Below are 25,363 nucleotides of genomic sequence, written 5' to 3'. Positions count from 1 at the left end.
CAGCTTCTTCTTGGATAGGAAGAGAAATGTATTCAAAGAAAAAAGCAGAAAGTCCAGTTGCCTCTTCAGAAAGCACTTTAGGGACAACCGTGACCTGGATGACTGAAAATCTCCATAGACAATCAACTACCAATGTTTCTATACATTCGTGGCAAAAGCTGTTGTTTCAGGCTTCATTTTAAGATGTGGCTGCTCACCTGTAGTTCCATATGAAAAGAACTACAATCTTTGTCTGAAGGATGTAATTCAGCAATTTTTGAACAAAACCAGTTAACAGTTTGCACACACCAGTTTGGCCACGGCAGTTGCTTAGTTGAGCTTGAAGTTCTGTGGCCTTATACAAAAATTCTAAAGACAGCTGCATGGGTTGGGAAAATTCCTGTTCCTTACTGTTACTACTACAGTTGAGTTATTTATATAGTCTCTTAATTACAACATGCTTGGTCTTACCCCACAGCCCTGTCTGAGAACATTTTTCCTTTCCCAGCAGTTGAAGAGAGCCTGATAAATCATATGAAAAATACACAGAATTACACTCTGGATTAGGTCAATTTGCCTTCATTCTTAAGTCAATTTAATTAAACTATCAATTGTGACCCCAATATCTGTTTCTAAGAGAGTCTCCATCAGCTCAGATTCAGAGCATAGGCAGTGTCTCTGTTATAATAACGACCATTTATTTTTACTCTACTTCTGTAACTAATTTCCCACCAAAGAGACCCATTTGCTCAGGAGTCAAAATGTTTTAGAAGACCAAATAAACAACCTGTGTTATATCATTCCACTATACATATTTTTGCCTCTAGTGATACTTGCCTGAAATCTCAAACCTGAGCTAATTCATTATTTCTTTATCTATCAAAAAATAGATCCCTTCAAAGAGCTGTAATTTTTCTCATTTCTAAAAGCCTTGTCCTTCAGTTTATCTCATTCTTTATAGTGTGTGTGTGTATAAAGTTGGGATACATATTGAGATTTTATATATATATTGTCTCTCTCTGTGTGTGTGTGTGTGTATCTGTATATACCTGTGTTTCCCTGAAATTAAGACCTATCAAAAAAAAAAAAGCCCTAGCTTGGTTTTTCTGTGTGCACCTAATATAAGCCCTATCTCAAAAATAAGCCCTGGTTAAGACCCCACCCACTCTGTCCCACTGTCTGGTTCTACAAGGTGGGGTGTGGTGCATTTGACTTTTATAGCTGCCCATCTCAACAAGTGACTCCTGGTTGTGTACATTATAAAACATTAAAAGAGTACAATATAAATAGCATCAAGTAAAGCTGTTCCTACCTAATACAGCCAGGAAATGAGGCCCTTAACACACTTGGGGGCCCAGGCCTGGGCCCACAACCAATTCTTCACACTTTACGAAAGGTTAACAGTGTTGGGGTCTTATTTGAAGGGAGAATATTCCAGCAGGGGATACAGAAGAGAAGGCACGTCTCATGGTTCCTGCCAGCCAGCTTTCCTTGGCTAACAGGACCTGCAACATGCCTCACCTGCCTAACGGCATATAGGTGTAACAAATTGTTTCCCAGCCATATGTTTTCTCTTTGTTCAGAGTGCTGCAACATGCCTCCTCCTCCTCCTCCAACAAATAAAGAATTTTCTTTGGTTGCTTTATAACATCATGTTTATCTTACAGTCTGCAGTTTGTCTACAGGTCATGTCTTAGTCTTCTTTAGTTTATCATAAGTAGCATGTTGTCTACTCTGGCCTGATAGCTATCTTTTGGTTAAACAGCCATTGGTACTCCAAGAGGGCAAGGATGGGTGAGAATGGAGAGCACTTTCTGAATTGTTATTCCCCTGCCATTTTATAAGTTCCAAAGCTTTTGGGCATGGGCAGAGTACAGAATAAATAAGTAAATAATAAACAAATGATGTTAATTAGGAATATAAATGATTTCACGAGACTCAGACTTTACCCATTCTGTGTGTCTGCTCCTGATTGGGCCTCATGTTTTTTCAATTGTTTTTATATTAAAAAAATAAACATACTGTAAATATTTGTTGGCCAGTTACCAACATGGTTAAGATATTGAAAATAATACAAAATACTGACAATCCATGAGCCACAAAAATATGTCTGTTTTACACCATAGGCAGAATGTATCTGTAAAAAACATGACTATGAAACACATGATCAGGAAATTCAAATTTGAATTGCTGGGCAAAAGAAATAATGTTCACGTGACACTCAAAACTTCAATCCTAATAAATTTATATGGCTGCCCTTCTCATGGGAAATGATTCTGGATGGTACACAACAAGCACAAATCACTGTGAGGTAGGGCTACTACTTCCAAATAGGAAGATCATATTCTCTATGCCATGCCAATCAATTTCATGTTTAGTGAGGATAACCGCAGTGTTTGGAGTAGAATGTACTTTGATCTGAGGCCCTGTTGGCATACATTCAGTGTGCAGATCAAGTGGTCACGCTGGACGGTATTCTGACCTGAGATCTGCAGAGGTTGCTTTTCTGAGCATAATGTTAGTCTTTTCCAGACATTTCATGAACAATACTGATTAGAAACACGGTAGGTCATTATTTTCCAACTGCCTGACCTGAAAAACGGCTGAGAAAATCTATAGAGAAAGTGATTGAAGATTACAGTCTGTCTTCTAAAGCTGCTATTGTCTTGTCCTGCTCCCCTTCCTGAGCCTTTAATTGGAATAACTGTGTAATAGTGCTTGGTCTCCCCCATGAGATTGATTTCTGGCATACAGCCAAATTCTGTTTGGTTTCCTTTGTTAAAATGCATTTCTTGCTTTGTGCCACCCATTTGAATGTTTCTGTCTTGGGAGTTGCATAAGCAGGATAGAGCAAACTATGTGACTGCTGACCAGTAAGAAAAACTTCACCATTGTTGAGTGGGAATGAATATAGGAACTGTGTGAGTGGCTTGGAATATGCTAACTGAAAAGCCTCTGCTGTGTGGCACCTAGCATTCTCTTGCTTTTATGATCTATTACTATATACTGGATTAGCAGTGGAAGACAAATGTAGGAGAAAGTCACGTTAATAGACACCATTCAGTAGCCTCTGGCTCCAAACCAATGGGTGCCTGGGATCTGGACTGATGATATATCTTTTTACAAGTTGTTTAAACAAAAGCAAAATTCTACAGACAAATTTGTTATGAAATTTTATGGAAAAGAATCTACTCCATAATTTGGCAAATGTGTAAATAAATCAAATTCCTAAATTCCTATTAAATGAAACAAATGAAAATTCTATGAACTGTTGCAGGATTTATCCCTAGTCCTGTTAAATGCCAAATCCAACTTCTATTTCTGTCCCCATAATAATTAAACAGGCAGCACTACTATCGTCAGGAATTAACAATTGTTTTTCATGAGCAACGATTCATTTTCCTGCTTGCCTTCCAATGTGATACAGTACATGCTATCATCAGTCATCAAAGCTCTTTTAATTTCAACATACAATTCTGCTTTATTGGTTTAAACTTGAATTTAAACAGACTAGGCTTCAGGACAGATTGTGGTCTAGTAGCAGCAAATCACAAAACAAGCATTTTTAAAATATAGTTAAGAGAATATTTCCCATTGTTTTGAACATTTATGGTAAGACATATTCAAGGCACTTGCTCAATCTCTCAGCTGTTGTAGGTCTTGTTAAGGTGGGTGGATGTTATCCACTATAATCAAAAAGGTCATTCATTTGTTTGCCACTCACATTAATCCTTAGATGCACCTTTATGTCCTGGGAAAACATAATTATCATCTAAATCAATTACTATATAGAGGTAATCCTCTTACAACCACAATTGAGCCCAGAATTTATGTGGCTAAGTGAGAAATTTGTTAAATTTGCTTTGCCCCATTTTATGACTTTTCTTGCCACATTTGTTTAGTGAATCACTGCAGTTGTTAAATTAGTAACACAGTTGTTAAATGACTCGGGCTTTCCCACTGACTTTGCTTGTCAGAAGATCACAAAAGATGATCACGTTACCCCGTGACACTGAAATCCCTCATAAATATGAACCAGCTGTCAAGCATTCAAACGTAAATAACGTGACCATGGGTCTACTGCAAAGGCCATAAGTGAAGAATGGTCATAAGTCACTTTTTCAGTGCTGTTATAATCTTGAACAGTCACTAAATGAACTGTTGTAAGTTGAGGATTACCTGTACTTCCCAATTATGTATAGAATTACATATTGAGCTGGGTGGCTAGAGAAATAAAATTAAATAGAGATACAGTTTTGCTGTAAGATAAGAGTTTTGTAAGTTTATATGTATGTACTTGAAGGGAAAGATAGCAGGCTAGAGTCTCTTTTGAGGCATGATATCTCCATGAGTAAAACAATCTGAGAAGCTGTTGAGGAACAAAGCACTAATTTTTCTGTATCTCTGAAATAATTTGTAGAAACTTTCCCCTGGAAATTTCACATCATTGCCAAGTGTAAGCAGGCCTCTCCTATTCCCCAAAAAAGAAGTAATATTTCACCTTTTCTCTTGGCTGAACATTTCTGCTTGGTTTTCACAAAGGAAATTGGTGTGATGAACTAGGACTCCCCTTTGCTTTTAATAGGGGGAGAGAGAGAGTGAATGAAGGAATGGGAACTACAGCAATTCTGAATCCACAGCTGGGAATAATAGTGGCAAAATTCCAGCTATGGCAATGCCTGCAGCTGTCCAGTACAAACAAGCACCAAGCTCATCTTCAACCCATTTTGCTCTATAGCAGCATGATTGGACAAGGTGGATTCAATCACTAATTAGATTTCCGAGTTAAAAAATGAATAAATGATTGAGGTAAACTACTGTGCCTTTCTTTCAGGGGTTTGAGATGTCATATGCAGCACTCCCTCCTCCAATTTTCCCTCATAATATAGGTAGGTAATCCTCAATTTACAGCAGTTCATTTAAATGACTGTTCAAAGTTACAATAGCACTGGAAAAAGTGATTTATGACCATTTTTCACACTTATGAGATTGCAGCATCCCCCTGTCACGTGATCAAAACTCAGATGCTTGGCAACTGGTTCATATTTATGATGGTTGCAGGGTCCCAGGATCATGTGAGCCCCTGTTGTGACCTTCTGACAAGCAATGTCAATGGGGAAGCTAAATAATCATGTTACTAACTTAACAACTGCAGTGATTCACATAACAACTATGGCAAGAAGTTGGGACAAAACTCACTTAACAAATGTCTCAGCAACAGAAATTTGGGGCTCAACTGTGGTCATAAGTCAAGGACTACCTATAATCATACTGTGAAGTAGCATAGGCTAGGTGTGAAGTGACTGGTCCAGAATCACTCAGTGAGCTTCCGGGGCTGAGCGGATTTGCATTTGGACCTCCAAAGTCCTAGTCAGACATCCTAACATTTCCACTGCAGTATCTAGCAAATTAATGGGCTTTAATTTAATTTGTTTAAAATTTTCATAATCCAGCACAGGTGTTAATGCCCATTTTATCCTAAAGTGTTAACTAGAATCAGTTTTAAATAGTGTCAGATTTTGTTTCTTATAGTCTGGATTCTTTTATGAAAGAGGAACATCTGTTCATTGTTTTCTGATAACTGCTAAGTCTTTTATCAGTGTGAAAAATAATCCTTACAAAGAGCCCTTTAACAGCATCTTTGCCTAGTCTATGATTTTCATAAGATGGCGCTGTTTTTGTAAAAATTAGTAATGTCTAACTTGTTAGTAAGTAGTCTGTGGTAATTTTTAAATAGTTCATAATAGAGGGAAGGGGCAACTAAGATATTGATTTTGTAACAATGAAAATATGCTATAATAAACATTTACTTTGTTCTTTTGAAGGTTGCATATATTTGTCTTTATGTAAAACTTTCAATAAAAATTCTATATTTTAAAGGATGTATTCTAATTGTCCTTTCTGGTTTTTTTTATTATTTTAAGGAAATTGTTTTTATCTGTTTTTAAATTCCATATCATATGGGTCAACGAAACCCCAAATTTTTACATCTCCAACAAAGCAAATCTGAAGTACATTTTTGGAGGTATCCAATATCTTTTGAATGCATTTTTAGATAAATCAACTTTAACCTTAGGTTCGTTGATACCATTCAAACATTTTAAAAGAGATGAAGTTATTGATGGGGCATTACAGAAAATTTCCAAAATGTCCACTTTAAAAATCCTATTCAGCTTTTGGTAGAGATATGTTACAGGTTTTACTTCTTTCATGAATACCATCAAATAAGAGAGTATTTTGGAATTACTTATTTATCTTGGATTGCTTGGATTTTGGTTGCAGAGATCCAAGCAGGCATAGATAGGTAGGAGCTCTTTCTGCCAGCCACCAGAGATGAGAGGGAGGGAGTACTCTTGGCAGGTAGCAGCACCTTGCAACCCTGCTGGCTGTCTCACTGACTTTCTGGGGAGGCTGGCAGAGAAAGTTAAGGGGTGATCTTATGATTGCAGGGCACTTGGCAATTGGTTGTAAATGTGCACAAATTTCCAAGCAACCTGATCATGATCACATGACTGCAGGAGTATGTGGGCGATATGATGTTTCCGAGGCCATAACTTCAAATAGTCATTATGCAACCAGCTGTTAAGCAAAGATTAGTTATATCATTGTTATTCATTATCAACATGTTTCTTTTGCCAACTTATGTAATAGATGCTAAACAATTAATGCATTTCATCCACAATTTCCAACCTCTCCTCTTTCTCTTCAATGCAGTCCTTGTATAGTAATATTTCTAATAGTTCCTGTCAAAATCTGCTTTTTTAAAAAGCATGTAGCGTCCCCCATGTGTTTGTCTGCTGCTTTGAAAGATTGTGCTATTAAAAAAGGGAAGATTTTGGCAAAATTGTAATTGAGTAAATTGTATTTTAACTTGAAAAATTGTATAAGATAAGATATGGCCAATACTCTGTTCAAAAAAAAAGATGCAGGTGAATGTGGGGAAAATTCAATAAAACTTGATTCAAAAAAAGAAAGAAAGATTGTGCTATTATTCTAAAGGATAGCCAACTATGCCTGAATATTTTGCTCAGGTTCCAAAATAGTCTCATCTGTAACAGATTCCAGAATAAGCCACCTCCTTTCAAATGAAAAAAACTCAGGCAAGCAGCTGTGTCAATTTGTAGTACTCTTCATTGGAACCTAAAAGACTCTGCACAAGTGCCTACAATACTTGTAATGTTCTTAAGCTTGTATGCTATGTGGCTCGTTCAGTGCAACATGTTAACTATTTAAACTGTTAAAGTTTAAATAGAGCCTAGGTGCAGTACTGCAAGCTACTTTAGCTGACTCCTAGCTGCAGTTCTCATCGGCTCAAGGTTGACTCAGTCTTCCATCCTTCCTAGGTGGGTAAAATGAGGACCCAGATTGCTGGGGGCAATATGCTGACTCTGTAAACCGCTTAGAGAGGGCTGTAAACGCACTATGAAGCGGTATATAAGTCTAAGTGCTATTGCTATTGCTAAAATTGCTCAAGAAAATACCGTATTTTTTGGAGTATTCACCCAAAAGGGGGTGAACATTTAGGTGCGTCTTATACAACAAATGTAGCCCTGCCCACCCACTGGCCCCCACCCTTTGGCCTCTGCCTTACAGCAGTTACCTCCTTGCAAGCAAACAGCAAGAAAAAACAGCCCCTTTCAGCTTCAGCATAGGTTAATTAGCACAAGTTGATTTGATCATCCTCCCGACTCTCAGCTGATTTGCTCTCAGCTGTTTTGCTCAGGGCTCTGCTGCTGCAAAGAGTGCTGGAGCAGATTTTTTTCCCCCTAGCTATGCTGAAAAAATAAAACTGAAAGTAAAGCAGGCTCTTTGCTGTGACAAAATGAGGCAGGGAGAGATTTTCTTTGCTCACCAAAAAAGGTAGGTGCAAACAATGGGAAATTTAGGGCAAAAGAGGAGAGTTCAAGATTTTAAAACACAAAAGAAAAAAAGCTCTATTTAACTAGGGAATTGTAATAATTGAGATACTATTAATTGTATATTGTGTTGAAAGCAGAAATGGTTAAGTTGTGGTTTGGAGGAATATATGGGGGAAATTATTTGGTTTATTATTATTGGTAAATATAATTAATTGATTTGTAAGAAATTGGATTGCATGGAAATAATTGGAATATTCATGTTCATATTGATTAATATACAAAAAAGATACTTATAACTAATTGATTTATATAAAAATGTTGAATTTATATTAAACAATTGTAATATTAAATAATTAGCCAATGTGAGGATGGATATAAAAATAGATGACAATGGGAAGGGGTATAATATAGAATAGAAGGGAAAAATTGAATTTGATTAAGATTAGAGATGAGCATGAAGGGTAATATTGTTTTTTTTAAAAAAATAGATGAGGAATAAATATAGCAAAAAGGAAATATAGAAATTGTAAATTTAATTGAAATGACTAAACACTGTTTAAATTTGTGAACCAGCCAAATACTCTGTTCAAAGAAAATACATTGTATGTTTGTATGTGTGTTTGTCTAAAAAATAAAAAAAACCTTTTTTAAAAAAACAACCAAAAAAGGTAGGTGCGTCTTATACTCCGAAAAATACGGTACTATTCATATTTGATTTTTTTTTCCCCTTATCCTCAGTACAATAAGTCAAGGTTGCATGGTGAACTTTCACTGCCAAGACTTACAGAGTAGAAGACAAAATTGAAAGGAAGTTTTTTATACATGCAATACGGTAGTTGATAGGGAACCTCTTACAAAGTTCTTTTCTGAGTTACCTCCATCCCATTTCAGTGGGCATGCACACTTGAAAATCCTGGATTGCATCTATTATAATTTAGGACATATGTGAACATATATGGATACTTTTACCAAACTAGGTAACATCATCAGTGCTATACTAGTTTGTGTAATAAAACATCTGCAAGAAAAAAAACCAAGCTCACAGAACACCAAGGACCCCTCATACTTAATATTACTTCCTCCTCCTATTTTTCTTTTTTACAATAGCCTGTATTTTACCAGACTTAGGATGTTTTGTACTGAATCTATTTAACCAGGAAATAATAGTGAGGCTGTGTGAAAGTGATACTGTGCTTCCTTTTTGCATAATGGCATTCTGTGGAAGTACAGTAAGCCTTTTGCAGGCTAGAGAATGGCTCCAAGGAAATTGTTTATATTGTAGTAGTTATCTCTTAGTGTTTTCCCCCCGGCTTTATTCTGCTGTGGAAAAGCTTGGGTTGAACTCTCCCAAACTGCTGTTTTTCTCCTAGAATCACTTGCACGAAACAGAGAGGCTTGTGTTACAAATCATTGTAGTTTGTTTCACCTGATATATTATTCTGCTGATGCTGCCAAATGCCAGTTGCATAAAAATACTGTCAGAAAGAGATATCTCTGCTGTTTTTAAGCACCCTAGAAGAACCTGACTGATCAATGAAACCATCTTAAATTCACACCTGATTGCCACCTTATTTATTCAGTTTATTCCACCCTCACCCCAAGATTATCATAGGGCTTCACCCACCCTTTTCAACAAGGAAAGTATTGACTGAGTCAATATTGATGCAGTGTGTTCAGTAACATTAAGATATTGTACATTGTTAGGTATATATAGTTTAATCAGAATCTGTTAATGTACTGATAGGATGCAGAGGAAGTTCAGATCGTGTATATTACAGTACTGCAGGATTACAAGTAGTTGTAAAGTGTTCATAAAATTATTTTCATCACAGCAGCTGCCTTTAAGATTCTTTTGCCTCTGTTTTCTGCTTTCATTTGTATCCCTTCATCTATGTCAACCATCAGATGTGTGAAAATTGTTGTCTTATGTTATGTGACTTTATTTCTAGAGTGAGCTCTTAAAGCATGGTGATGGTAGGTATGGACTATGGATTTAGCCAGTGGCTTTCTTTCATTGCAAGCAAGCCAGTTTGTGTTTGGAGTTTGCCTTTACAAGAAACACTAATTCTATATACAAGTACGTCCTCACTTAATTATGGTAATTGGGACTGATATTTCCATTACTAAGCAATGCAGTTGTAAAGGGTGATGTCATGTGACCGCACTGCTTAGCAATGGAAATTCTGGCACTTCCAGTCACCATCATTAAGCAAATCACCATGGGTTGTTAAGTGGGACATCACATGGTTACCATTTGTGATCTTCTGCCACTTCCCTATTGATTTTGTTTGTAGAAGCCCATCATGTATAGCAATCATATGACCATGGAACTCTGCAACATTTTAATTATGAGCCAGGCACTGAATGTAAAAAGGCTTACATAAGGTAAAAAACCCAATCTACAATAAATCAAAAGATAATCTCAGGGCCCTCTACTATCATAGGATAGTTCTACCTACAATGTGATGTAAAAAATAAAGCAGAGGGTTCATCATATCTTTATATTTAGATACACCTGTAAGCAGGATTCTGGGCAACCTCTCTCCTAATTTATGAGGAATATTTGTGGTGGTGTTAGGGCTATATATTGGTGGGGAATGTAAATGGGTATGTTCTTTTTTGCACTGACAATGTAATTTTGCTGGCTGAAAACCTGAATGATTTGCAATAAATATTAGATTGATTGAATGATGCAACAGTGAGAATGGATCTGAAAAGGATTGTAACAACAACAACAACCAAGATAATTGTGTTTTATGGGATTAATTTATTGCAATTTATAAACAATAAAGAAGTGCAGCAAGTAGATAAATTTATATAACTTGGTAGAACACTCTTAAGAAATAGAAACATTGACCAAAAAGTGGTAGATAGACAAATTAATATGTGCTCTGAGAAATGACTATTTGTCAAAATAAATGAAAATGGTAATGTATAGACATTTGCTTTTGCCAACTCTGTAATGTAAAGTGAGAGTGGGTATGTCTGTTGTGATTGGATGAAGTTGATGAGATCATTAAAAAGGAAAGTGAGAATGTTAAAGAAAAAATAATGTATTAATCAATGTAAGCATAGAGGAGGTCTGTTTATATGGTTGCTTAGGAGTTGACACCAGTGGCACAGAATTAGTCAATCAATTAGTGCAGGTATATAGAAGCAAGAAAGGTTCTAAGAATTTTGTTGGTATATTAAAAAGAATCAGGATTTCCTACTTTATGAGGTTGCTTAAAGTCTTGGCTAGAAGATCAAATGTACCTTATTGATTGCCACTGGCCCATGCTGGACAGAGATGTTCTGCATGTGCCTAAAGTAATTGATTATAGATTTCAAGTGCAGTCAGTGCCTTGCACTCATACCTTTTAATGCCCTTCCTGACACCACATGCAGTTTGCAGCAGATATTTTTTCTTTGTGCCCTACAAGAGAAGCATCTGCCGCTACCTAGGATTGAACTCTCAATCTTCCAAGTGGGAGGAGAGTTTCTTCACCACTAGGTCACTATGCCACCGAGGAATGAGAATACTGTTTGTGTTAAATACTGCTCCACCACACTTGGTGTTTGAGTAGATGCAAAAACAGCAAATGTCCTTCTTTTGAGGCATAACAATATGGTTTCAGTTTTCCCATGTTTCAGCACTTTTTTGGGAAGCTGTTTGGATGTTTATCCTAATACCATTAATACTCTTATGACAGTGGTCTCTCTCTTACGTTCCCCATAACAAACATGCTGAGGTCAGTTTCTCTTGCTGCGTGACAGTGTGAGAATATTTGTTGAACTATTTCCAAAACAGTAACAGGGATCAATTTTCATTATATCATGTTCTTGCTTTTTTTTAACCATGTAAAAAATAAAGTGTATTATCATTCTAATAAATCCCCTCCTTCCTTCAAGGTTTGGTGACAGATATCTGTCCAAGAATAGTTATGGAAACAGTTGTGTTCTGGGAAGGACATAGGCTAAAAAAAAAAAAAACCACTTTGATAACAAAAGAGCTGCTAGAAAATGTGATGAGCTGTCATCCAGGAAGGAAGTTGCTGTTTTTCTGCTGCTATAAGCTATTTGTGGGGGACCAGATCATTGCTTGTTACTGCTAATGATGGTGGAAAGCCAGCAGCCTGTAGTTGACCTGTGAAGATAGGGAGGAGCTAGAATGAAGGAAGTAGTATAATGAGCCTCTGCCCAGGGGCATTTGGGTAAATAGTTTTTGGCTAAGCATTCTGTGCAGACCCTAGGCTTAAATTTGTTACCCATGGCTGAAATTCAGATCCCATGCTCCCAAGATGTAAGGACCAATTTTTCCCCCTTTTTTTGCATGCGATGGGGTGTTTTTGCCAATTTTGTCAACATGGGTGGAACAGAAATGGTGCCTCTGTAGAAACTTGGAATGGGATCAAGCAGCATTTATTTATCCTGCTTGACTTGTGGAGTAGCTGCAAAGAGACAGCTGTTTCTACTGGGGCATAGCCAAGATACCAGTAATGTTTAGTCTGCTGTAAGTTTGGAGAAAGACTTCCATTTATTCTTGGAAATTGGGAATCTGAAATGGCAAAAGAGAGAATTCCACCTTACTGTCAGATTTAGAAGTCTTTCCTGATTAATGAAATGGACATCCATTCCTAGGATTTTTTTAATTTTTAATTTTTGCTATTCCAGAAGTAAGAGAAACTTGTTTGCTATTTTTGAGTGTTTAGTAGTGAGGTGTCAGTTCTGCCATTTGATTGGCTAAGCAGGTGAAAGGCTTTATGACACACCCAGGAATTTGCTATCACTTTCCTAGACTAGTCTTGCTCGAACTACATGGTGGTTGGAGATAGGTTTGGTAAGAACCTCTGTATAGGTGAATAAATAGGTTTACTTGAGCCAATCTCAAGAGGGATAAGTGGGCAGAAGGTAGTCTTTCATCTGTAATAAGATCCCTCTGTGTTTTTCTAGCCACTAAACATTAACTGCTATTACTACTTCACTCTGCAGGACAGCCTAAACATGCCTTATATTTGATCTCAAAGAACAACTGTGCACTCTTCAGCCTCATTGTATTCATACCCTGTGACCAGCAGACCAGCGTAGTACACACTAGTGCCTTCTGGTGGCCCAATTAATGTGTGCAGACAAAAACTGGGCAACGCTGGCCCAAGGTGTGTGACTCCGTGGGATGCATCTGCAGTTGTTTGCAAATCTACAGAAGCAGCTTCCTTTATGAAAAGCAGAGGAGTAGAAGCCTTCTCATGTTGAATGGTCAAGTGTAAGTCTGATGAACAGAACTTGCACTGAAATCAGAGGTGTTAGTGGTGATTGCTACAGTTTTGAAGACACGAACTCACCTTTAGTGGTTATGTGTTCTGATTTCCATAGGGTATGTTCTGGGATCACTGCTGTGAGCTTTCTGTTTTATTTTATCTGGGTTTTACATGTAATAAAAAAAAACCTCTTGGCCTGTCTCTACAGCACTTAAAATGACGCTTCTGAATCTTGATGTGATCCTTTTTACACTAATCTCCATCTGACTACCTCTTTCTCTGGTTGATTTTTAAATGTCACAGCCAAGAAATAAGGCTGTGAAATAGCATGCAAGTACATTCTTCTAGCTTTCCCTTAGGATCAGTATATTAGTGACATAGCATGGATGGGAAGACTTCTGGCCACTTATTTTTTCCTTTCCTTGCTTCTTTGTTTGCTTATGTAAAAAGCTCAGAGACTAGTGCAGAGAGATCATGGCATAAATGTGTGTGCAAAATCTCAATTCTATGACATTTCAAATTGAGGTACTTGAGGGACTAGGTGCTTGTCTTTCTGGCAAAGCTTAGGGTTTTAGACTTAGTTTCTTGCTTTCTGGTAACCTTGTGATGAATTAACTCCTGCTTTCTCTTCTTTTTACAGTTGGGGCATGGCCGTCAATGTGCATTCCACGTCTGTGACTAGTGAGAACCTGAGTCGTCATGACATGCTAGCATGGGTCAATGACTCTCTACAGCTCAGCTACACCAAGATTGAGCAGCTTTGCTCAGGTACTGTGACAGGAAAGAAACTCTCTAGTGAAACATTTTATTGGAAAACTGTTTCACTGGAACCAAGTTCATAATAGCTTAAATGTTCCCTGGTAGGGAAGAGCAGGATTTATTTATTTATTGAGCTTATAGCTTGTTGCAATACCTCTTGTATATTTTTGCAGATCTGGGGTGCAAAAAATCTGGATGATCTCCAAATGTAGCAAAGAAGTAATTAAAATAATGGAGGGCTTTTTTGTCAGCTTCTAGTGTTAGTCTGGATTTTTGCAACAAGACCTATTAGCTTTAAAAATAGTTGGGGTGGTATCTGCTGTCCAATATTTAGGGAAAAATGACATAAAGTCTTAAAACTACTACTTAAAATACACATAATGCATACTGTATGCATTTAGCAATCTGCCTGTAAAGCTCAGTGAAAAGATTAACACAGCTGTTGGGTTGCACAACTTGAAAGTTCAGTTGCAGGACAAAATATTTAATATATATGCACAATGCATATGCATTTGGAAACTTTCCTGAGAATGAAAGCCCACATCAGAGAATATACAAATACACATTATATGACATACAACAACCATCCACTAACAAGAAAATTTAAAAATAGCTACAAATGTACATATCAGGCAGGTTACATCTTTTTTTTTAAATCTCCAGTTTGTTTTCAGTTTAGTGTTTTATCAAGAGCCCCATTATGTGGGCTCAGGCTGTCATTTCTCTGAAGGTTGAGGGAAGAAACTAATATAGGCACCTGCCATTACTAAGTTAGAAAAGACCAGCACAAATAATCAGGTTGATACTTCATACTGAATCTCATTCGTAGGTTAACAAAATACTCTTGCTATATAACATGCTATAACCAGACAAATCAGAATATGGCTCAATTGGATAGTTTTATTTATACAAAATGGATAAGATGGGGTCCCATAACACATTGAAATGCAAACTACACAAACCCTTTTTAGCTTAGCATGTTGTATAAATCTAGTCAGCATGTTAGTATATGCATGATGCAGAGAATGTTGTACTTCACATAACTACGCTCTAATCTAATTGATGTAAGTCAATTCTCCCCCAGTAAAACATGTAGACTTTGATTGGGGTGGTGATGATGTTTTGTTTAGAGAGAGAGAGGGCGGGGAGAGAAAGATTGCATTTAAGGGGATGAAAAGTTGAAGTACCTTTCCCTATTTCTCCTTTCAATTAATTCCAATATTGCATAACTAAAAATACAGAGTATTATTAAATTCAGGCAATTCTTGAAATCTGTGTGTCTTGTCATTTCCAAAGTGCATTTCTCTCCATGAGGAAGCAGTTCAAAATTATCCTTTCCATCTCTCAGCATGATCTTAGCTAACTCTTTTTGGTCTGTATTATCTCCTCAATTAACTCCAGCCCACAGGAAAGGTGGTAGAATCTTTACCTATCACTGGATAATGCAGTCATTTTTTCCTCCACAGCTTAAAGCCCATTCATTTTGTAAGATTTTTTTTTTAAATGGACGTAACTGCCCATTTTATTCTGAGCCTGGATACACTAAACACAAAATAGTCTTTGTGAGCTCATACTATTTGATGCCTGAAACATTTTCTCTTATCTGTATTTTCTGGGATTTTTGCTGGCCAGGCAATTCTCTGGCCCCCAAGAAATTGACTAGGGCTCAAAAAGCCTGAGTTGTGCTTGTTAGAATTAAGAGGAAGGGAGTTGAAAATCTAATTATTGTAGATGAAAGGATTCTGATCTAGTTGTAAGAGGCAGCAGGTGTGGGTGGAAACTAGTTTGTGTGTGTCTTTCTGTCCTTGACAGGGGCTGCCTATTGCCAGTTCATGGACATGCTATTCCCTGGCTGCATTCACTTGAGGAAGGTGAAGTTTCAGGCCAAATTGGAGCATGAATATATACACAACTTCAAGGTGTTACAGGCTGCATTCAAGAAGATGGGTGTGGACAAGGTGGGTTTCTGCTAGACAGCAGGCAGATAAGAGTTTTCTTTTTGTATCATCAGTGTGTGGCTGAGGCTCCCCGACATAGGCTAAAATAGACCTGCCTTTGCATAGTTAGATAGACTAAACCCACTAGAGTGGATGGCTTCTGTAGTTGCTCTTTCTTTCTCTTGCTTCAAATTTTGGCTGGGCTGGCTTGTGCAGTAACTAATGTACTGTGTCTTTTTGCAGTTCCCTGTAGAAATAGATAGTTGGTGTCCCATAGTTTTCTAGAAGTCAATCTTCCAAAATAGGAATTGCCAATGTGCAGTGCATTCTAGGGGAAATGAATGTTCTGTCTCCAGAATGACAACTTTTATACATTCCTGGAGTCAGAGTAGAATCTCAAGTGCTCTGGGCCAGCTTATTGCTTGAGAGCCAAGGTATATAAATGTACAAAATAAATAGGCATCTTGGCCTTGTCTCTCAAAATAGTTGCTCAAGGAAATAAACGGCTGCATCATTAGTATTGTTAGAGACATTTTCTTTAAGCTTCAATTGATCCAGAATGTAGTGATGGGAGAAGTGATGGGCATGCCTTGGTATGCCCACATGACACCTCTGCTTTGTGAGCTGCGCTGGTTCCCAGTTTGTTTTTAGGTGTGATTCAAGATGCTGGTTGTTAAATACAGTATGAGCCCCCACAAGGCATAAGGCCTGGCTACTTGAGGGACTGCCTATCTGCCATAGTATCTACCTAGCTAATTCAATCTTGCAAGGTTGGTGTGCTGTGGCTTTCTTCAATTAAACCCCAGAAGCAGAGCTTCTTTGTAGCAGTGCCTGCCTTCTGCAATGAGGTCCTCACTCCCCAAGATCTGGATGTCCCTCACTTTCCTTTTGTTGAGAAGAGCCATGAAGATTTGGCACTCCGAGGCTTTTGATGAGGAACTCTTCGTTTTATTCCTTCTGGTCTGTTGCACTTGCCATCTTTTCTTTTATTAGGTTGGCAGTTTTTTCATATGTGCTCACCCATACACATTCTACCAACTTCAAATTGTGGTTTACAAACATTGATATAAAACAAAAAGATGCTACCAAAAGATGCTAAATCTATTTAAACTATCTTCCTCTAGTCTTAATACAGTAATTTATTACATTTGGACTCCATTTTGCATTAATTTTCTTTCTTAATCTCATGTGCTTCCAGATTCACCTCCCATCTTTCCTCAAATTGTTCCTCTCAAAACAGTACTAAGAGTTCTCTACTCTGTTTGTAGAAGGGAGCTTCTACTGATTCTGAGAAACTTGCAGCTTGTACTGATAGGTATAATCTCTGTCATCTTTGTTTGGAAGAAAGTGACCTTCTGGAATTGGGAAAGTACTTTCTGTAGTCAACATGCCAGAATTTAAGGGATGATTTGAAAACATGATTTATTAGCAGCAGATGTTGAGGCCAAATCTGTTTTTATTCTTGCCCTTTCTGATGTTCATTCCACCTCTACAGTTGTGAGATTGATATATGCTCCAGTAAATATTTTATTTACCCTCCTTCTGTAGAAACTCTTTTCAGTCAAATTAAATATTGTACTGTAGATAATGCAGGGCTTTTTTCATCTTTTGGAATATAGACATCAACAAGGAACGTCAGGAGTTTTGATGCACTGTTTGAATCTGTTGCACTATTACAATCCCCTTTTTGTTTGGCTGGCACAAGAGTTTCTTCTAGGGACACTTACTTTAGTATGGATAGCTGGTTATTGTTCCTTATATGGAACAATATACCATGTCGGGGAGGGGGTGAGCAGGTTGCTTTACAGTTATTATGGTTCTTGAAGTGTCGTATAAACAGGCACACAATCTACCACTTTTCTACTGCAAATATTGGTATATTTAACTCTCATCAGAACTTCTAAATGGAAGAATGGATCTAAAATGAACTATCTGGAGATGATGGTAGGTTTGATGAAAAGCCTTGCTGTAGCTGTAGAAAGCTTTAAGATAAGATGGTGACCATATGTAAAATGCCTATGTGGTAATGCAGATTACCACCAAATTTGGCCAATTTTGATCGATATACTTGCCCAGGATATTAAGTTATTCTTTGCTTATAATTCTCACAAACTAATTAAGCCTGTTACCCTAGTAGTAAGCAAAATTTTGGTTCAGATGGGTCACTTGTCTAATTAAATGGGCTTAAGACTCAGGATCCCAACCTGGCATATTAAGCGTTTAGGAATATCAATCCCTTTGTCTGGATCATACCTAAAACTCATATAATCATATATCCTGTTCCCCATGGTAGCCAGTTCCTAGAAAGAAGTTGGCCCTGTTTTAATTTTAAGGATTAACAATCTGAGTTGCATCTAAGGTTCATGTTTTTTGCTAAGTGTTTTTGAAGAAATGTGCAGCTCACGAAAATCAGGTAGCCATGGCATCTTAATTTCATACCTTTTTCAATGATGCAATGATTCAATTCTGGGCTGCAAAAATTTATCTTATCACTCAGTGATTATCTGGATTTTTGCATCCCAGAACTGCTAGTCCTAATAGAGCCATTTAATATAAGTTCGTGAAAGATCATGTAGAATGTTTGGAAAGGCACCATAAATTAAACAGAGACGTTTAGCAGCTTTTTACAAATTGAAGCTTTTTATTGATCAGTTTGTTTACTAAATATAACAGTTTTTTATTCAAATGAAACATCATTTGCTTATAGTGTAAAATATACACTATATTATAGAATAAATAAATTAAAATAGATAGTTAAAACTAATCATATAATTGCTGACTGTTGAATGTAAGTCTGTATACTGAAGAAAGTATGCTACTAACATTCCAAAGAAATTGTGATTAATCTGTTTGAAAATTACATCCACTCCAGCAATAGGCAAAGAGAAAAAGTAACTTATTCTACTGGAGTTTCAGTGTATGCATGGTGTTCCTGTATAACTGGAGACTTTTCAGTTCGTTACATGGGAGGTCAATAAATAAGAGTCTTTAAATGTAGGAACTGCAAACATACAAAGCTTTCTACTCTTAAGTAAAACAGTTTGTTAGACTAAAAATACGACTTGCATACTTTGAATATGCTTTGTGTTAGGTAAATTCCATTATGACACCCACTCAGATTTATACATTATAATAACTAGCAACTTCCCATTTTAAAGTTATATTAAAATAAATCACCTGTATTAGCAGTGTTGGATTTCTTACTAACACAGTGACCATTCTTCAAGTATGCCTGTGCTCTGGCCCACTGAGTATCTGTTATGTTATACTGTATAAATACTGAGGAGTGAGGGAAATATGAATTTTACAAAGAACGTTACTTTTCATGGACTTTTGCTGTTACAGATCATCCCAGTGGAGAGGTTGGTAAAAGGAAAGTTCCAAGATAACTTTGAGTTCATTCAGTGGTTTAAGAAATTCTTTGATGCCAACTATGACGGAAAGGAGTACAATCCATTATTGGCGAGGCAAGGCCAGGAAGTGGCACCCTCTCCAAACCCAGGTGATCAGATCTTCAACAAACACAAGAAACCCATTGGCACTGCAGGTAATGTTGCTAGAGACAGTTGGGACCCCAGGATCCCGCCTCTAGCATGACCTCAGCTTCATGGCATCCAGCTTGGCAACTCCCGGGCAGCAGTGGGAGGGAAGGAGAGAAGAGCCAAATCCTTACTGATTTGAGAGACAGCTATATGCTTAGTGGAAAATACATGGATTTTGGAACGGCAGTAAGTAAAAGTAGAAATGAGCAAGGATCAAACCAGTTGACAATACACTGCATTCTTGTTCCCATGAAAGTTACATATTCCAGCATATAGATGTGATTTTGGTGGGGACTGGCTGCCTTGCACTGTGGAACTTTTCATTTCAGCAAATACTATAACCAGGCAAGCTTATGGAACATAGATGCTTTTTTCAAAAGAAAATCGGAGCTAGGACTTTGCCTTCGTAGGAGAAAGCTATGCAAATCTGACCAAAACGTTCATTCTGCTTAGAATTACTTTTGCTTGCTCCTGTTCTACTAGTTAAGTAGGGAAGTGGAATCAGTTATATAAATCCAGATCTCACATGTCCAAGTTCATCTGTTCATCAACAGAGCCTTGGAATCATATCATATCGTACATCAAAAATTTAATTTGATAGCTATTTGAGGGGCCTTCCCATTATTGGCCAGTTAGCCACCTTGTTACTATCCTCCTAGCAGTCTGGAAGAGGATAATTTGTTTATAAAAGTTTTATTGCATGGATAGGGAACTAGTGTTGCAAGGATTGCAGAACTTTCTGATGTATCAGCAAGCAGCTGAAGAAAAAATGAATAGAGTTTTAGAAATAATTTAGCAGAACAATGAGGAATGAAGGCAAATATATGTGTCCCAGAATAATGTTACAGAATCCAATCTGGGTTGGTCACTGGAACCAGAGGTTTAGTCTTCTGAGCTTTTGGACTCATGCTGGAGCTGGAGCTCATCCTTAGAAAACTTCTCTCAACCAGAATGTGTGCTTTGGCTGTCCTATGTATAGTATTTATGTGGTGCCTGGTTGCGTGTGGCTTTTTAGTTGTTGATTGGGGTGTTGATGGCTGGCTATTAAGTAATTTTAATAGCCAGTCATCAATACCCCAATCAACAACTTAATAGTTGGCCATCAACACTCCAATAAACAATTAAAAAGCCACACGCAATCAGGCACTACATAAGTACTACACAGAGAATAGCCCAAAGCACACATTCTGGTAAAAAGAAGTTCCCTGGGGATGGGCTCCAGCACAAGTCCGACTAAACCTCTCGTCCCATTGACCAACCCAGATTGGATCCTAGAACAATGAGTTAACAATGATAGTTAACTTTCTTCTAACTGAATCTCCTGCTTAAGAGGGAGATGAATTATCTGCTTATTGGGGTAAGCCATATAGAGCAAAAAGTTCCACAGGAAAGAACTAGAACAGTGTTTCTCAGCCTTGGCAACTTTCAGAGGTGTGGACTTCAACTCCTAGAACTCCAATGATTGGCTGGGAAATTCTGAGAATTGAAGTCCACATGACTGAAAAGTTGCCAAGGCTGAGAAACATTGAACTAGAGGTGCCAGATAGAATGATAAAGATGCCCACATTGACTGTTTGAGAAGGAGTGGGATCCAAAGGCTACCTTCTAGTTCTGCATGTCTCTCCCCAGCTGGGCTTGCTTGCTTTGCTGTAGAGGGGCATCAGCACATGCTGGGATGGCTTTGCAACCGGCTGAGGGAAAGCTGCATGTAGCTTTATGCTGCTGCCATCTTTGTTTGAGTTGTGTTCATAAGTAGGAAGGCTTAATGCCTGCCTTCTCCAGAGTCTGTCTTTCTCTGGAACTATTAAGCACAAGAACTCTGATTTTGAGTGGTCCTTTCTGTGTCCAGGAAGCCTTGGCAGACAGCACTGGGATTCTAGCTGTGCATATAAGCTCATCCATTATGTCTTAGGCTTTCATTTGGCCTGGCTCAGCAATGGTGGGTGGGTCCCTTGATGAGAGGACATAGACTAAAGTTTTGTTGTTGTTTTTTTTACTTCATAAAGTTCCACAGAGAACCTCCCCAACAGGCCCCAAGAACATACAGCATCCAGCCCGAATGAACATCACTCCCAGCAATATTGTACGGAAAAATCCTCCTTTGGCCCGGAATGGGGGCAGTGAAGCTGATGCCCAGATCCTGGAGCTTAATCAACAGGTGGGGCAAGAAGAAGAAAAAATAGAATTTCTTCCTTTGGCAACCCCAATATTTACAAAGATCTTTCCTGCATTCATTAATATCTTGTTCACGTCACAAGCTGGAGGGGTTCTGCCTCTTGCTCTGCTATGGTGTTGGGTGTTATGGAAGTAGATTTGCTTTTTCCTTAGGAAATTCATCCTGGTTCGCACTCTGAAGAAGGATCTATTACTCTGAAGCAAAGTTGAAGCTTCCACCTTCTGGAGCAACATCCCACCCACTCAAGACCAGGATGGCACTCTCTCTCCTTGGGTTCTGTAAAGCTTTGAAAACATGACTTTGGTCCCAGGACTGGGGTTGATATTTATGATTTGTTTAAGGCCCTGAGTTGTTTTGTTGATTTTGTTTACCAGATTATTTTATTATGGACTACCTATCTGATTTTATGTTTTTAACTTTTTTATGTTCTTCTAGTTTTGTACTCTGCCCAGGGTCCACTGGAGTTGGGTGGCCAATTTATTTAAATAAATACATACACGTCTAGAGGACACGAAGTTGATAAAGGTTGGGCTTGATTGAAGGTTCTCCAGGTCCTTCTGCACTCTTTTCATTCTCCCAACAGCTTTATGCCATAGATTAGATGGAGAGAAGTACAAAGATCTGGCAGAAACCCACTATTTTGGTATCTTGCTGTCTAACTGGTTTCTAAGCAGACATAAAGCAAAACCGTTTCTTTATATCTATCTGAGATTTTCCCACTGGATGCCATTTTATAATTCAAAATTCTAATCTATCCAGTAGCTTGAAATGGCTGTACCATCTATTATATAGCCATGATGCAGATAGTAACTGGCACACAGTAAATTTTGGCTGAACTAACACAATGTGCCAAATGTGAATTAATGAAATACATTTGTTTACATAGCATGCTATGTCCAAATCAGTCATATTATGATGTAATACTTTTAGCTGTTTTTATATTTACTCTAGTATTGTATGCTGCCCAGCTGGGCAGCCAATACATGTAATTATAATAATATGCCCGGGTTCATGTTACAGAAAAAATTGGTTAGGTTCTCATAATATGATGAACTACCCAACCTGTTGTAGTCAGTCTAGTGATTGGGTCAATCTAGCACAGGGGTTTCCACAGGGGTGCAAGATGATATTTCAAGGGGTGCAAAAACTTGGCTTTAGAAGTTTCAAAATTATAGTGTATATGCATATATATGTATATAATTATTTACTTTTATAAGGGGTGCGAGAATATATCAGAAGCGTTCTAGGGATGCGAGATATAGAAAAGGTTGGGAACCCCTGATCTAGCATTTGTGTCTGACAGTGATCCAAATCCAGATTCTCCTTGCTTATATGATAATCAGGACATTTCACCACGTTTCCTCCATGAAAACATTTACAGTATAGGATATGAGATTATTCTTCCAGGAAAATCCCTAATCTTTTCAGTCAGAAACCAAATGCACAATTCAAACTGTCTTAAATTTTGTTCGGCTACTTTTCTTTGGCTATTCTCTACCATTCTCTTTCATTCTAGATGAAAGGAACTTTTCATTTCCACATTAAAATAGGAGTCATTAAAGCAGTGTAAGTGCTGTTTTGAAGTCCAGTTGCTTTTTAGAATCAATGAACAAATATGCTTTATTAGTTTGCTTTAGTTTCCCAGTTGCTTTAGTGAAGGAATGTGGCAGAAACTGAATTGTTAAATAGGAAGCATCTTGTGTTTTGAGCTATACTTAAGAGAGGAATAATTAATACCATACAGTTAAGTGGCCATAAAAAAAATCAGCTAGAACTTGGATTTCTTCCCAATCTTAGATATTTTTTAAAAAATATATTTATACATTTAAAACCTGTAACATTTTGATGAGGTTGGGAGGCTTGATGTTTTATTAAAGCAGATCCTGTTGTGTAAGCTAGTATAAAATACTATTTCTTCTGTCTCGTACCTGAGAACTTCAGGAGAAAAATTGTCTACAAAACAAGTAATGGTTTTCTCTTTCAGAATAGAAAACTCCTCTCCCAATGAACTGCAATTGCTTCCAAAGGCTCTTGCTGTTTCTATACACCACTTATGCCCAGACATTAGTGCCGCAATGGTTGGGTAACTCTCAGTTGCAGAGTTTGCTTGCCTTGTGTGCTGGATATGAGTTGATGAATGGCATATCAGGGCTGTCATTATGATGCTCATTCTCTTATTCAATTTTTGTTGGTTGTCTTCATTTTGATAGTTGATGGATTTGAAACTGACAGTGGATGGGCTGGAGAAAGAGCGTGACTTCTACTTTAGCAAACTGCGGGACATTGAGCTGATCTGCCAGGAGCACGAGAGTGAGAACAGCCCCATCATTTCAGGCATCATAAACATCCTGTATGCAACAGAGGTCAGTGCAGTATGGGACCAGCCTTGATCACCATTTCCAGGGAGTTGGAGTTTGGGGCTTGCTTATCAATGTCTGAAGCATGAGCCATGTGGTTTGCATGCAAGGATAGAGAGAGAATACATTATATAGTTACGATAATCTCACTATTTCTCACAACGTTCTTACAGGAAGGCTTTGCCCCTCCAGAGGACGATGAACTGGAAGAGCAACATCCAGAAGATCAGGATGAATATTAGCTGTGCGAAAGCACACTTGGTTTCTCGCTGTCTGGCCATGACAGATCACCCCATGCTCCTCACTTACCATGGACATTTAAGGTTTTGCATTGTACAGCCTCATCCTCCACAGTCACACATTATAAAAGGTTTTCTACCGACAAGAGGCCCCCAGTGGTTTCTGTATGTTGTGCAGAGCCCACAGGAAGCCCAGAGCTACATGGTAAAAATAGGCATCAGTAGGTGGCGAAGAGCAGCACTATAAATACCTTGTAGTGGGGTAAAATTCCTAGATTGGTGGCCTGGGTCCTTTTCCTCCTCCTGGTCCATCCCATATACCTCTATTTATTGATTTCAGTTGTCTTGGGTGTGAGTGCTGCAATCCCTTGTATTATATTGAGAGACAAATTCTTTGTATATTTTTCCGTACTGGATTTCACTAGCACTTTGCCTGTCATATTCATGCTGAGCCAAGCTCTGGCACCCCTCCTGGCTTCAGAAAATTTGGGAGCATGTGAGCCTAAAGGCCAAGCTCAGTACTGGAAGCTCGCTCAGTGGGTGGGTGCAGGGGGAGGGGGAAGAGAATGGACTGGAATATTTATTTGGGGGTAGGGGGGATTTTAATAATGCTGCTGAGAATATGAGTTTTCCAGCCACTCTACTTGATATATCAGGTAGATCCAAGAAGAAGAGAATTTACTAGATGGTGGCTTTTTCTTTTTGGGGTTTTATGGGAGATAATTTTGGAACATGGCAGCGCTGTTGTTTGGAAAAGAAGCATGAAGGGAACCTCCCCAACAATGTTCTGTTTTCCACAAACACCACAGGTTACAATTGAGCCTGCTATTGGGAAGGGCTCAGACGTTTGCTCTTCACTTATTGTTCTGACCCTACCAAGGTTTAGTTCATGCTGTTTGGATAAGTTTGCCACACAGACTCTGCCTTGACCCACTCCCTGTTTGCATTGCCTGTTCAATCAGACACTGGTGTGCAAAGCCTGCATCTGTGTTGCATTTTATTTAAAATAAATTTGTGTGGTTAAAATCTGTCCTGATGTGTGTGCCATATCCATTTGAATGAATAGATACGGTTGCTGCCAAAAGATCAGTGCACCAAGTCCTGTGTTCTGACCCAGCCTTAGCAGAAGCAAGAAACAGACTCATCATGGAAAAAAAAAACTATTTATTTACCTCTTGTGAATTAATTGCAGTCATCCACCGAAAAGTCCAGGCAATAGTCCTTCAAGGAGTTAACTGCACTATAGACCTTAGGGCTGAGCTCCCAGATGAAAGACTG

General features: G+C 38.1%; 1 protein-coding gene across 2 annotated transcripts in view; it reads left to right on the top strand.

The window, feature by feature from the left end:
* The window catches only part of MAPRE3 (microtubule associated protein RP/EB family member 3), a 30,365-nt gene extending 5,250 nt beyond the window's left edge, over positions 1-25,115 (top strand). The window contains exons 2-7 of one of the 2 annotated variants that reach the window (XM_070932173.1): positions 13,716-13,843; positions 15,647-15,792; positions 19,117-19,318; positions 21,320-21,471; positions 23,700-23,852; positions 24,020-25,115. In XM_070932173.1, the coding sequence (XP_070788274.1) occupies positions 13,723-13,843; positions 15,647-15,792; positions 19,117-19,318; positions 21,320-21,471; positions 23,700-23,852; positions 24,020-24,088 (843 nt within the window). In that variant the 5' untranslated portion in view covers positions 13,716-13,722 and the 3' untranslated portion in view covers positions 24,089-25,115. The remainder of the gene's footprint in view (positions 1-13,715; positions 13,844-15,646; positions 15,793-19,116; positions 19,319-21,319; positions 21,472-23,699; positions 23,853-24,019) is intronic. The other variant, XM_070932174.1, reaches the window with a different exon arrangement.
* The last annotated feature ends 248 nt before the right edge of the window (positions 25,116-25,363 follow it).

Source organism: Pituophis catenifer, unplaced genomic scaffold (assembly GCF_029215685.1).
Source record: "Pituophis catenifer annectens isolate HBS135680 unplaced genomic scaffold, rPitCat1.0.hap2 SCAF_1, whole genome shotgun sequence".
Taxonomy (NCBI): domain Eukaryota; kingdom Metazoa; phylum Chordata; class Lepidosauria; order Squamata; family Colubridae; genus Pituophis; species Pituophis catenifer.
This window is presented reverse-complemented; position numbering and strand designations above follow the sequence as displayed.